The 15,059-nt window shown below is 38.0% G+C and overlaps 1 protein-coding gene across 6 annotated transcripts in view; it reads right to left on the bottom strand.

Annotated features, from left to right (window-relative positions):
• The window catches only part of MYO3A (myosin IIIA), a 116,803-nt gene that overhangs the window by 79,169 nt on the left and 22,575 nt on the right, over positions 1-15,059 (bottom strand). For all 6 annotated transcript variants that reach the window (XM_088051202.1, XM_088051206.1, XM_088051221.1 and 3 more), the window contains exons 4-5: positions 3,240-3,344; positions 2,380-2,479 (exon numbers count right to left, since the gene is read on the bottom strand). In XM_088051202.1, the coding sequence (XP_087907328.1) occupies positions 2,380-2,479; positions 3,240-3,344 (205 nt within the window). The remainder of the gene's footprint in view (positions 1-2,379; positions 2,480-3,239; positions 3,345-15,059) is intronic.

Genomic DNA, 15,059 nt, shown 5'->3' with positions numbered 1-15,059 from the left:
AGAAGCATTGTTGTGGGATGTAACAGGATCACAGAATGGCCTGGGTTGCAGAGGACCTTAAAGATCATCCAGTTCAAACTCATCTGCCATGGGCAGCAGCCTTGCTCACTAGACCAGGTTTCTCAGAGGCCCATCCAACCTGCCCCTGAACACTTCCAGGGCTGTGGCATCCACAACTTCTCTGGGAAAAATGCACTAGTGCCTCACCAACCTCACTGCAAAGATCTTTTTTTCTAATATCTAATCTAAACTTACTCTTTTTCAATTTGAAGCCATTCCCCCTTGTCCATGCTAGAAAGGGTGATGTGATTATTTGGGTTGGGTTTTTTTTGTCTTTGTTTGGCCCCATGTAATAACTGGTTCAGCCTAAACCAAAGATTTTGCTTCATCTGAGTATTTACTGGGTGAAAAGGACTCTGTACCTCCATGTCTATCTTACTCTGAAGGCTGAAAATTTTAGAGGCTTGTATAATAAAAGATGTCTAAGTCCCTGATTCAATAAATGTTTATGTACAACAGTCTGTAGCAATGCCAACATGAGAGATTTTCATCAACTCACATTCCTGGCTAAAAAATGATCTCGGAATCTGATTAATGTGGGATTAAATCCCCTTAAGTAGAAGACACAAATCCCACAAATCCCAGCTGAATACCTTAAGCAGCAAACTGAATGGTGAATGGTACATCTTCCATGATGATTTTATCAAGACTATAATTTATTCCATCTGAAACCACTCATTATTGGATTTGGACTGTTTTTCTTCCTGGGGAGGTGGGGAAAAGCCAGGGAAAGTATCAATCTGCTCCTAAGTTAAAGTGCCATTTGTATATTCCTTTGAGAGGATGGACTGCAGCTATCACAGTCCCCTTTTGAGTCCACATAAATGTGTGTGAATGTATTTTTGTTTCCCGTGCATGTTCTAATCTGAATTTTAGCATCACAATTTCCCCACAAGAATTTAAGATTACTTTTCAATTACAGCCTTATCAGTATATTACAGTAACTGGAGAATAAAGAATTCAGGTCCTCATCCCTACCTACAACTTGTAAGTTTTGGTATCTGCATAAGTGATTTAATTTTTGGAGGCATTGATCCTCTAATTGCCTTCAGCACCTTAAATTTTTTTCCCACAACAAATTAAAAGCCTGTGGGCAAAAATACTGTTTTTCACCTTGCAGTAAACTTCCAGACTATCAGAAAATACTAGTAAGTATATTGCAGACAATTTAGGAAATACAAAGATTTTTCAAAAGAAGATTTTATCTGAGGAATATAAAAGATATATATGACATTTTAGAAGAATTACTAACTCTAACAGTTGTGGGGAATTTGTGTGTGAAGTCATAAGAGTTCCATAAATACAATCTACTGGCCAGAAGATACTATACTAAAGAGTGTTAAAATCCCATTATTAATTTAAACAATTGTTATGTATCAACTGAACCAGTATCATTAACAAAATAGGAGGGCAAGGGAAAAACAAAGATTTTCCATCCGCTGAATTAAATATATTTACAGTTGTCTGCTGTTCTGTGACATAGTGACCACTAAATTTAACATAAGAAGGCAGTGTTCTACCTGAAGATAATAACTCATAACAACAATAACTGCAAATTTTTATACCCCCTCATATGAAACAAGAGTCAATAACCTTTTAGGCAAATGACTGTGGTATGGCTGATAAATAACAGGTTGCATCCACTTACCCATGCCTCTCCTCTTCCCTTTTGGTGGTGACACCCAAGATTCATTCAAGAACCCTTTTAGGCCTAACAGGCTTTAACTGACCCTTTTAATGCCAATTCTTAGATTTAGATTTGCCAAGATCTGTCTTCCCAGACTTTAGAAAGTGGGGATTACCTATATCATATTCCCCCCTCTACTGCCTTCAAGTACCTCCTTTGTTTTAAATCAAATAAAGGAAGTATACACACCTGCGGTGGAGCTCTCCCATTCTTCACAGTATCTAGTAAGTTTTAAATGCTCTCATGTAAAACATGATGCTTTTTCCTATCAGATCCTAATTTCACTGAATCAGTGTACAGTTCCTGGAGGAACTAAACACCAATCTTATTTTGAATCCTATTTACTCACAAGATGTGATACTTTGCCATTTCACTTACTTTGTGCCTCCAAGCATTGGAGGCATTATAATTTCTGGGTTTCAGCCATGCTATTGAAACAGCATTACCAAAATTACCAAAATTTCTATCAAGCTAAAAAAAACCCCCTTTGGTTATCCAAGTGATTTTTAAAAAAAGAATTCAAAAATTTAACCAAAAATTAGCAGAGTAAATATTTTGTGGTGTATTTATTCTATAGAGTATATTCATACTTCAGGTGTAAAACATTGTATACACAAATAAACGTAACATACCGAAATCCACAAGCTTGACTCCTCCTTCAGTGGTCAAAAGGATATTATTTCCCTTAATATCACGGTGGATAGTTTTGTTTTCATGCAAGTGCTGAAGTCCCTGGAAGACGAGACAAACATGAACTTTTAGCAACAACTCTGTCCTCCCTATTGCATTTAAATGTATGAAAAGTACATGATTTTTTTTAATCCAGACCCATAGGGATATCATTCTTCGGCAAAACCACTTGCCAAATGACAAGGTATAAATATTCTTTAATTGCCCCACTTTATGACAAATAGAAACTCTAAGATGAAAGCAGAAAAATATCACTATAAACCTACATATAATACTTAAGAGTATAAACTCAAAGAAAACTACTAAGACCTAAATTCCACCAGAGAAAATAAAATTTCAGTTATAAGAAAGTCATAAATAAAGACACTTGATCCTAATGAGCAAAACCAGATTCTTGTACCAAATTCTTGTACCAAATTCTTGTTTGAATTTGCTAGATATATGGATTATTTTACTATAAAAATATTTGGATCCAGACATAGGATGCTGAACAGTATTTTGATGATATTTCTGCTATTTCTTAAAAGAAAAGCAATTTTGATGCTGAACTGTATTGACTGAGAAAACTGATCAATGGTCAGAAATGAATTTTCATTTTCTTAATAGTGAAATCCACAGATTAGCTGCTATTTACCTTGCTTGCTTAAGAAGAACCATCCTAATTACACATTCCCTTGATTTCATTAAACACTGCTATAATCCAAGACAGTGAGCTGTGTTAGTGGGGACACGATCTTCATTCGTTTAAAGAAAAAAGTATGAGCTGAATATTGGCTGTCGTTTCATTGAAAGCTTATCTTACCATCAGAGCTTCACGTAAAATGTAAGCAATTATAAGTTCATTCATCCTTTCACCTCTCTTCAGAAATCCTTTCACAAGATCTGTCACAGATCCACCATTGCACAGCTACAAAACAAAAGGGGAAAATAAAAAGGAATTAAGGAGTGTTGGAGCAGTCACCTGGTTTTCATTTTCAGTATTTTTTTGTATCTGTAGCCAAATGAGATTCTACTCAACTGACAAACCACAAATTTGTCCTCAAGTTTACTATTCATACAAAAAACATACACAGCAATTTTTGCCAATTATTTTTCACCACTTTCTGCATTTAATTCTTGTCCAAACACAACTATGGTAGTGTATCTCTTTGTTTTCCTATACCCATGATTGCTTTTCACTGAAACAGAAGTAGATTACAGTGCAATAAATTAGCTGTGAAGGCATGTTTTGTGGGGCATACTAATTGCTTCTTATATTCATCATGTGGAACACACCACCAATGCGGATTATTACAACATCAATTCTCAGGTATAAAAGCTATGTAGAGTAAAAAATCGACTTGAGGCGTCAGAAGACAGGCAGGAGAGAAATTTCCCCAACATGAAATCTACCATGGGTAAAGCTGCCCTTTTTGCCAAGCAGCACCTCATTCCTAGCACAGGGAGTTGTGATACACAAGGCATGGGCATCATGGGATATGAAAAGTCTCCCACTGAAATAAGGTGTGCTGTGGGTTTAAGCATAATTATAGCCCTTGTTGCATCAACCCTGTCAGCTCCTTGTTCCAGATGCAGAGCCACAGCCTGCCCTGGACAATCCTCTCCCACTCTCCAGAGAGAGCCCAGTCAGACTCCTGTCTCATATATGTGGGGAGAAGAGACTTGGCTTTGCTCTCTAAAAAGGATAGTGAGCACACATTACCAGCAGATTAGTTTAGACTTCATATGTTCATTTTTATAATTCACCATTTTTCTGCTGGAAAAAGCAACAATGTAACTTTAGTGAGAACCTACTACTGTAGGAGTTACATGTCTGCAAAGATGAAATTGGAACTTAAGCCCTTAAACTATCCATAATGCACCTGACAATACTCATTGATTGAAGAGCCATTTGTCTCTTGTAAAGGAGTAGCTGCTTCCAATAAAACAGTAAAATAAACCTTAATTCTTATTAAGAATTAATAAGATCATCATCCAGTATCTTTTCACATGAAACTAAATATCCATGTAAGATATTTTAACAATGCAGCAAAAAATAGGAATTCCTTTGCACTACATTTGAAGTAAATTCAAATAAAGGGCATAATTGACCAGTAAAACCTTTCAACTGTGGAATTCTAGACATCAGATTCTTCTGTATATGTATATTTTTCACCTGTTCTAAACCCCTACATTTTTTTTTCTGTGCTGCAATTGAAAAAAAGACTTGCACCTTACAGTAAAGAGCATTTTCTATCCCCTTGTACCCAAACATAACAATAATTCTCTGACTACCTTTGAAACTCCTAGGCTGCACTGAACTTGTACCACATGAACGCCTACAGAAATGCCATTCACTACATAACTCTTGTTGCAAGACGTATCCCCCATCAGGTCAGCAAGGGCTCTGGTCTGACAGGGGCTGAGCTCTATGGCAACAGTCTTGGAACTCACTTAACCTCTCCCTTACCTAAGTGGGACAATATGCATGCTTAGAGGGGGAAGAACTCATATGCTTAAATGATGGGATTAAATGCTTTGGTGGATAAGGATCAGATTCCCAAGCAGGATTTCATTTACTGTCATCAGCCGTGCTGGTCTGCCTTCCACACTGATGTTTTCAAGTTATTTTTTTGCAATGACCTTTTCTTTTCAGGGTTTCTACCATTTTAACTTTGGCACATCACCAACATATTTAATAAAACCAAATGGATTATGACAACTCTGGTTAATTTAATGCTCTTAAATTCAGGGCACTGAAACTCTCTGACAAAAAACAAACCAATTATGAAATACATTACACATATGATATTCTTCAAACTATTTTTCTTCATTATCTCATATTATATTTTGCTTCTTACAGATGGATCTTTTTTTCCTTACAGAGCTGTATACCTGTTCAATGTAAAGAAAACCAGAGAAGAAATGAATATATTCTTTCTGTAGGTAGAATGAAGGGAGAAACTACATCTCAGAAATCACCCTCTTTAATCTTTAGGCAGTAAAGCCAATACCGAATTTATTTGCTTGGTTCAGTAATGTCAATTTTCACTTTCTTTAACATGTTGCCCTAATTATTTTCTCTACTTCTCTCATAAGGTATAAATCCTTACTATGAGATAAATATCGGCATTGTAAGATAAAACTTACTTAGAAAATCAGGTAATGTGAGATACAAAAACTGCGATTATTTTAGACCAAATGAAAACTGAACTTTGGTGTGTAAAAAGTCATCTAAACAGGTCTTGAAATCACCCAGAAGTCAGCTCTACCACAATTGAATCACTACACCAACTCCCAAGGCAGGGTGGCTGCTTAGACAGGGTTCAGCTGAGGACGTTACAGACACAGGTTCTTGCACACACTGTCAAAGAGCCATACTTTTACCTACATCAGACAATAAATATTTTTCTGAGACCACCAGCATAGAAGGAAGAGGGAGAAAAAGGCTGGGTATTAGAATGCAAGCAGCTATAAGGAGGAAAAGGGATTATTGGAATACAACCACAATTAGAAAAGGAGATTATGGCAGACATTGCATGTGTGTGCTCTACGCTGTGTGGGTGGGAGGGAAACGATGACGACAACGATGACACAGGTTAGTATTAACCTTGTTCTATTTTTACCACCATGGGTAAAATGTTGTATCTGCTCTAATTTCCTGTCTCTACTGTGCATTTTTTGGAGGCGAAGCTGCCGCATGTCCCTCAAACCTACACGTAACTGAAGTTGAAATGGTGATTCCTTCTCCTGACACAGGTTATCAAGTTGCATGTGTACCCAAATCCAGAGGTATCATACATACCTCAAAAAGTCCTTCTCCTAACAAGTCAGGCTCTTCTCTTCCATCTCAAAACAAGAAGCCACAGCAAGTTACAATACTCCTGCCCAATACAGTGCTGGACCATGCTTGCTTGGGAATTTGAGTAGAAAGGAAATAAATTATCCTTGGGATGTTGATCAAGATCTAGTCCATAGAAACTTATAGGAATAAAACCCCCTAAATTGTTAAAAAAAAAAATTGCATAACCTTGATTTATACAATCCTCTAATGAGAGATTATGGGATAAACATTATTTAGCAGTACTGTTAGACAGAAAGTTTCCTGGGGTGTTGTTAAATATTGCAGCTTATAATTATATCATCTGCTGCTTCTCAGTAGCATGCTGTCCACAGTAAAAACACTGTGTAGCCTCTCAACAAAGCTGCTCAGTTCAAGTTAAGCCAACTGAAATGCTTGGATGACAAGAAATCATGAAGGCAACAGAGAAAATTTTTTAAAAAGATCTTTCTAGTTTTCAGTGAAGCATCTAGAGAAGGGAGGCGCTGGTAGCTATTACTTTGTTGCAAACATTGTGAGCTCACAGGACCGATTAGCTGATCAGTCTGTGTCATTAGCTCTACAGCACTTGGCACAACCTGCTCAGAACACCTTGATGATGGGCACTATAGCAGAGAACAGTACATGCACAGGGAACCTGGGACAGCCATACAGCAGGAGCTACGTGTCTGCCTCAGCTCTGCCCCAGCACTGCTCCCTGCCCTGAAGGTCAAAGCAACTCACCAAACCAAATGACCTCTCACCTGTCAGACATGACCTCTTCTGGGAGGAGAGGATCGTAAGTCAATTTTTCTCTCCCATGCTAGAAACCCCCATAAATTTACACACATTCTCTTGCACACACAGAAGCATTTCTTGTGGTAGTATCAATTGGAAGCCCCCACTTAGCTTTGAATATACTCAGCCTAAAGGGACAGACTCTTGGAATGTCCAGCTGGTGAGACTCAGGAAGGGAAGATATTCATGTCTGTCCCACAAGGAAGTAATTTAGAAATGTCAGAACTTTGCACATGGGCAATTTTCATCAAATTAATATTAGTCACTTCTTTTATTGTCCCCTTGTGATTTAGAGGTATTTTCCTTAGCAGCAGTTTTTCAGTGACTGCATTGATAGAATGCAAATATTATCTACTAGCAACTAAAAGGAGGGTGAACTGAAGCCTTGAGGCTACCTAAAATGGGGTAGAGAAGACAGAGACAGAATCTTAGTAGTGTCATACAGCAAACGATGAGAAGCAAAAACTTGCCACTACAAGACAGATGATTCCTACTGGACATAAATGAAAAATTTTCCCACTCTGTTAAGCACTAGAAGAGATTACACAGTGAGTTTGTGTTACATCCATCCTTGGAGATATTCAAATATTGAACTGAAAAGACATATTTGTAACATTTTGGATAATAGTCTTTAAGCAAGGGGCTGGACCAAATAACTTCCAGAAGTCTCCTCCATGCTGTACTTTTATATGATTCAGAATATATTAATTTTACAATATTCAATTCCTAGTCTGGATTGTCAGACAGCAGAAAGACTGGGAAAGAATGAAGGAAATCTTGCATACCAAAACCAGCGGAAAGAAAAACTTAATAGAAATCATGATTTATATAAAAGTCTGCCTTAAAAAGTCTGCCTTAAAGAGCTGTCTCATGGCCATGCATAGCTGTATCAAGAGGGGTGCTTAGGAATCTTCTACAGTGGTATAAAAGGGCTCCTCCCTTATGATTTTCTGGCACTCAAAAAGGCAAAGACTCATACTGGGATGACATGCAGTTCTCCACCCACCCATCTGCCACAACCATGTGCTACTGTAATTGAGCTATTAGTATGCTAAGCTATCTTCAGCAAAAAAATTATAGAAAAGCATGATCCTAACACATGAAATGTCACTTTAAATTGCCATCACATCACAGTCATGCAGATGTTCTTTTTAGGTCTTAGTCACTCTTCACCTGACCCAGTTAGACATTTCTCCTCTTCAGCTCTTCTGGATTCTGATGCCCATTGAAGATTCATTGAAGCTCCCCTTCCAAGAAAACTATCAGCTGCACTTTTGCTAGGGCCATTAGACCCTTTAATCATGCAACTGCTCCTGACTTGTGCGTCTGTACGAAGCTGTCAGGTACTGTTTGCTTGCATCCTGCAGTTGCCAAGGTGCTTTCATCTCACTTCAGTAGCTTGGATGCAAACAATGGGACAACTACCATTACTTCCTTCCCTATCTTTACAGGCTGCTCAGACATAAATGACTGGGCAGCACATCAAATATGCACAATTCATGTAATGCATGAATTATAGTTATGAAAACCTCCAACCTTGCTTTAATGTTATCACACATACGAATGCTAAAAGCATTACAGGCACTAATCTCTATTTTTTCCCTGTTCTTAGAATAGACCAATAATCTGACCTGCTCTCCTAAGCAGCACTCTCAGTCTCTGAGCTGACTGCACCTTCCTTTCAAGACTGCTGTAAGAACAGAAGATTCTTGTTGCTGTTTTGTAATCATAAAATGACAGAAGCAGAACAGTAAAAGGAATCTCAAGAAATCACTTAGTCCACCACATGTGCACTGTGTAGAGACCTAGTACTTTCAAATATGACAGCTATGTCTAACTTGCTTCTAAAAATCATCCACTGAGGAAGATTCCAGCCTTTCTAAGCAGCCTGGTTCTGTGTTTCTCTAGCCTGATAGAGCAATTTTCCTGCTATCCAGACTGAATCCTTTTTGCTTCCAACAAAACTACATTACTTTTGCTGACATTACTTTTGCCCTTCCTTTCAGCAGTATCTGATAATAAAATATTATTTTCTATTTCCACCTCTGTAAGATTACTGTCATGATATAGCTTTTTGCTTTTCTTTTGGGCTGTACAACATTAATTGTTGTAACCTTTTGAAATTCTCCACATTTTCTCAACTTGGACTGCCTTCAATTTGCCATTGATGCTTGCCCCAAACTGAATTCCGTTGGAAGTCTTGTCTTAGCTGAGAAAAGCTGAACAGAATATAATCATCTCCACTTGACAGATAATCTCCTTCTGCAGAACCACAGCCTGGTCAGGTATGTCCCATTTTTTCTTCCTAAGGGTAGCAGTACTTTGCATGAATGTCTCTTCTGTGATTCACAAAAATTTCTCTGCTATTCACAACTGTGAATCTGATGCTATTCCCCAATGTGACTGTAATTAAACTAGGTATCTACTTCAACTTTTTATGTGGACTTTTTTTCATCACTCAAGTTATTACTGAACAGAAACAGACCAAAAGCAGATGCCCACTTGAGAATCTCCCAGAGTAAAACTAAGCCCAGTTCTGTGAAAAAGAGGTAATTTGTTTTATTGCTTTTATGAAATTTCTATATTTCCGCATTTTCCTCACAAAGTCACACGGGACCATATAAAATCCTTACAAAAGACACATTATCCTGTTAAACCAGTTATCCTGCTAAAAGATGACATTGTATTAATATAATTTGTTCTCGTCCAGTCCAAGTTGACCATTTATAATGTTACTAGGTTCTGCATGTTCTACAGTGGTTTCTGTTAATTTGTTCTGGAACTGTTGTGCGTATCAAGATTTGTCTTTATTTCCCTAGGACATTATTTTTCCTCACTTTGTAAAGAATAATAAGTATTCCTATATCTCATTTCTCTAGTAACCTTGTCTTTACCATGCTCCATATTAGACCCTCTGAACTTTTCCTTAAATGCTTTAGCTGATAATTTTTGTTTCTCCTATTCGAAGGCATTCTGAAAATTGCACTCTTACTAGTCTCTTACTGTGCTTCTATTTTTCTCTGCACCAGCTAATTTGCTATTGTGTTTTTAACGTGTTCAAAGAACTGCCAGCTACTCTGGTACTTTCCTGTATTTTTACATTATTTTTCCTATGTACAGGTACCCACCAGTTCCTGAAGCCAGCTAAAGCATAGTCTCCCTAAGACCATTATCTTTACCATCCTTTCTTTTCTTACATGAGTGAAAGCAACTCTCTGGGGGCCTTTTTCACTCAAATTTCGTTCCTTCTCTTTTCAAAAGAGATCTGTATAAGAACAGAACAGAATCTACCTGTTACAGCCATTTCCAGAGTCACTTTCTTTGCCTTCTCTCTCCAAACAAGAACTCCATAGGCTGTCCATCTCACAGTTCAGCTGTGACCAGATAACTCTTATTCTCTGCCTACAGTGTGACTATATATTTTCGTAATTATTACTGCCAAAGAGCACATTCCACTGGCAGCACTTAACACCCACCACTCATACTATGAAGGTTCTTGTGAAAACTTACAGGGAATTAAATCCGTTTCTTCAATGGGCCAAGTGGTTCAGTACACAGCTCCTGTCTGTGCAGCACAGTTTTAATTTCATCTGAAATGGAAGAAAGATGTGCACTGTAGCTCCTATTTTTCCTAACAGCTGGACAAGTTGACCCATAACCAAAAGAAACCACAGCAATGGTTTCTCTATGCTTTTAGATAAAGTTGATTGCTTTCAATTTAGCATGAACAAAATGTATCACTGAAACAGGCATCTTTCCTGAATTATTTTGCTTCAGTGATCAAAAACCATGTGATATTTATGATTTTGCTATCTTATATCATCTAGCACCTACAGGGCTGTGTTAGTCACAGCCTCATGGGTGTTTGTTGCTTCTGATCTCTTTCCTTTCAGTTTGGTTTTCAACTTCTCATTTTCTTTGCCATGCACATGCACTGGCAAGACAGCCAGCCAGAGGAAAAGTTTGCCTGTTTCATTTTATGCAATGCTGGTCTTCACAAAGTCTTATATTTCTCAGTCAGATCAAAGATATCTTCACATCATGGCCAAAATGGAAAAGCTGAAATTATGCAATTATTGCCTAAATTTCTCACTTCAAACTCAGCATAATTGAATGAAGCCAAGCAGGCTTTACATAAACAAGAAAAAAACCCCAAACCTAATCCCCAAAAGGAGGATTTTTCTGTTCTAAAACATTTGCAATATTGTGAAAAAAAACAAGAAGGTGACGGTGCTGTGACAAAGGTTTAATGGACAGAGGTTTAATTGAGCTCCATTCAGTTCTCCTTCTTGATCATCCCAATGCAAACTTTACATTGCACCATCCCATATTTCACAATCTTTATGTTATAATACATTTATATCCCCATCAAGTTGCTAATGAAGAAATCAACATATCACCTGCCCATATCTTCTCAAAAGATTATACAGCTAAAGTGGTACCAAGTTATTATTTCAATAATTTTCTGTAAAGCAACTGGGAGCAAAATATATTTAAAACAGAAATTCTAAAGGAGCTTCAACTATAGATTCATGGCCTGGCAACATCATAGCAAGCACAACTGTAATTTTTTAATAATCAAATAAATGAAAGGGTAATTTTGCAAAATAAGAGCTAACCTAACCACAAAACTGAGAGGCATTGGTCAGTAAAGAGCCAGGACTTTCTGAGTAAATACAAGAGGCAGCTTATCAAGAAAGAAGATTTTGATAGAGCAAACTTAGTGCAATTCATCATTTTATTATACACAAGGGGAAGTGGTAAAAATAACATTTAGAGGGCAAAACCATTCCCTTGGCTAGGGAGAAAAAACAGGGACTAAATTTGGGATCCATAATGACAGGAGTATATCTACTGACTGCTGCAAACCTTAGCTGAGACTATAGAAAACACACAGAAACCTCAAAGCAAATAGGGCAGCCTGTGGTAGCAGCAGGTACTTGACAGCTTTTATTTCCTGCTCAGAACTGCATTACTTTTGTTCACTCTTCACCAGCTAAGAAACATCTCAAAGCACCTCCCTTTTCTATAGCATCATTTCTATATTATTCAGGGTTCAGACAGTAGTTCCAAGTACTGCCATGTCCACACTACTCATAATCCATTTTTTGTGTGTGTTTCTACACAAAGACAGTAATTAAGTCTAATTCACTGTAATTTAAATTACTACAATAGAAATCTTCCCTATTGAGTTTGAAATCATGGCTGGGGAAGCACAGATCCAAACAATGGAGCTTGTCTGAAGGCCACTTTTACAAAAGGAGTGAAGCTGAAACCCACTCATCCCTAAGGCAATTTGTCTCCTCATGGGAGTGTGTGGGACACGAAAGGAGCTACAGGACTCTGTAACAGTCACAGGACCCTACTAAGCAAGAACATTCTGAAGGACTTTCTTAAAGATAATTTTATAAGAACAAAATGATGCAAAACTCAAAAGCCATATTTTTCTTCTCATTTTTTTTTTCTCATTTTAATATGGAATGATTAACTCAGAGAGACTAGATTGGACAGAATTCAAATTAAAGTGTTTTGTAAACCAGTCTTTCCCTGCTCACTGTGTGTGTCTAAGGAGGTTCCCTGCTTCCAGGGTTTGATTTCAGCAAGCCAGCAGCTGTCTGAATTACAATGACTGGTGGCATCATTTCTGGAGCCCAGGAATCTTTCAGCACCACTGACACCTGTCTTGCTTCTGCACCTCCTGGCTCCCTGTTCCTTGCTATAGCACTTTTCTCCTTTAGTCAGCAGCTGTCAGCCAGCTGTCTGCCCAGCAAAGAATGAGGAGGAGACCTCTCTCCCTACCACTGGAGTGCCTTCAGTCACTCCCTTTATAAAGAGACCCAGCATGTAAACTGAGTGCAAAAGCAGCAAAATTGTACTGTCACACTTGAATTCAAGTGCTTAATCCTCAGGTGTCAGAGAGCAAACCCTCCAGCAAACAGCAAACAATTCTCAGTCCAAGCATTCTTTCCATGAATGATGCTGCTCCCCATTACAGCTAAAGGAGGTCTGGTTATCTTGGATCTAATAAAAAACTACACAATTGTGGGGTTTTCGTGTTTTGTTTTGTTTTTAAGTTATCTTACATATTTGGTAAAATTGTGATTGAAAATAAAATGCACAGAAAGCAAAGTGATGTTAAATATTAGAATGTCAGAGGGATATTATTCATATGCTGCTGAATTAAATAGTGGCATGGTAAAACTGTTTTCTGCTTATTCTTTACTTCATGGTGGCAAAAAATGTTAGAGGTTACTAAGAACCAGGTTTTGCATGTGAGTATTCTCCAGCAAGGTAGGCCACAACCAGTTGTTTAAAAGATGCAAACTGTGCAAACCACAATGTAATATGAAATATTCATATACAGAGAAATTATTAGTATTTAGTAAAACTTTGAAGCATCAAATGATACTTGTAGCCACACTTTGGTCTTGAAAAAATAGGATATGATTCAAGAATGAAAAATTGCTATAATTGGGGAGCAAAGAGGAATACATTAGAAATGGATAAATCAAGCCCATTTCAGACATGTAATGGATCAAAACATTCAGTGTTGGTCTGAATGGAGCAATTATAACCAAAGACATTTCTGAAGAATGACCTGTGTTAAGAAATATGAAAAAGCAATTTTCAATTGTTTAATGTTTCTGCTATATATGCCATTTGAAAATAGCTAATAATATTTAGGCAAATGACAGCTTCCTGCCCCTCACTCAGCCTTTTATGAAACCTAAATGGACTTGTTATTTTCCACTATGCTAATTTCTTGAAACATTACTGTTTTACAGCAAATATCACATACTATAAAAAGCTGTGTATCTGCTTTCTTATTATAACTCTTATTATAGATTCCATTAAACAACACAACTTCCATTCAAAGCATTTTTTGAACTCCATAAACTTGCCTTTATTCCTGTAGATGGAAACACATCTGCATACAGTAACTCCTGTGTCTAACAAATGCATACTGTAAACATGCCAAAGGAAAATCCTAAATAAATTATTAAACTGTCCATACCACAGGGTTCTCTATTTCATGCAAAAGAGAAGTAATTGATACAGTGAAGACTCTAGTTTATCTCAGGTAGGCTCATCTTTTTAAAAGCCAAAGTGAGACTGTTGGGTCTTGCTTCAAGGCGCTCCCACAAATTCCTGTTGGGCTCACTCCAGCCAGTGCTTGTTACTCAGAGAGGCATCATGGAAAGAATCACGTGACTGAATTTGGATTTTCCCACTCTTGCTAGAACTGTCACAGCAATAAAACAACTCCAGTTTCCATACTTCTACCCATTCCTTACAGAATCATAGAATACTCTGAGTTGGAAAGGACCCACAAGGATCATTGAGACCAGTTCCTGACCCTGCACAGGGGAACCCCAAGACCCACACCACATGTCTGAGTGTCGCCTAAATGCTCCTTCATTCATTATAATTGTATGACTTTTTAAAGAAAAAATCTTCAGTCAAGTGGAATTCAGCAATTGAAGTCCCAACAGTTTCAATGACATTAATTTGTCTGCTGAATTTCTGCATGATCTGTGACTTCCCAGGCTCTGTGCTTTCCTTGCGGGCCTGCAGGACCTAAAGCTAGAGATATTTTCAGCCAAATATCTTGGCATGTCTAGAACAAGGATTAGTTGCTTTACAACACTGACAGCCACTCCTCTCTTCCATGCACAGAGAGGTGCCGTGTAGAGTGGCAAGACCATTAGCTGAGAGAAGAAAAAGATCAAGCTAATGGAGAGAAAATGCTTTAGTGCCAGCCATCAGGACTCTTACACAGGGCTGGAAATCTCAGCAAGAGAGAAGGGAAGAACTACTCATCCTGCTCTGAGCTTTGCTTTTTTGTGCCCAGTCTGCTTGGGCATAAACAGCCCCTGAGGAGGTAGCCTGTGCCTGGAAAAGTAGCAGGGGATGGATATGGTTCTGGCAGGGAGAGTGTGCTGCCAGCCCCACATGGCCAACACAACAAGACCCTTCACAAGGCACCACCCCATACACATTACAGGACTCCTTGCCCTTTTAGAC

This window comes from Pseudopodoces humilis, chromosome 1 (assembly GCF_049639895.1).
Source record: "Pseudopodoces humilis isolate 2021_Gansu_Grassland_sample_001 chromosome 1, ASM4963989v1, whole genome shotgun sequence".
In the NCBI taxonomy this organism is placed as follows: domain Eukaryota; kingdom Metazoa; phylum Chordata; class Aves; order Passeriformes; family Paridae; genus Pseudopodoces; species Pseudopodoces humilis.
This window is presented reverse-complemented; position numbering and strand designations above follow the sequence as displayed.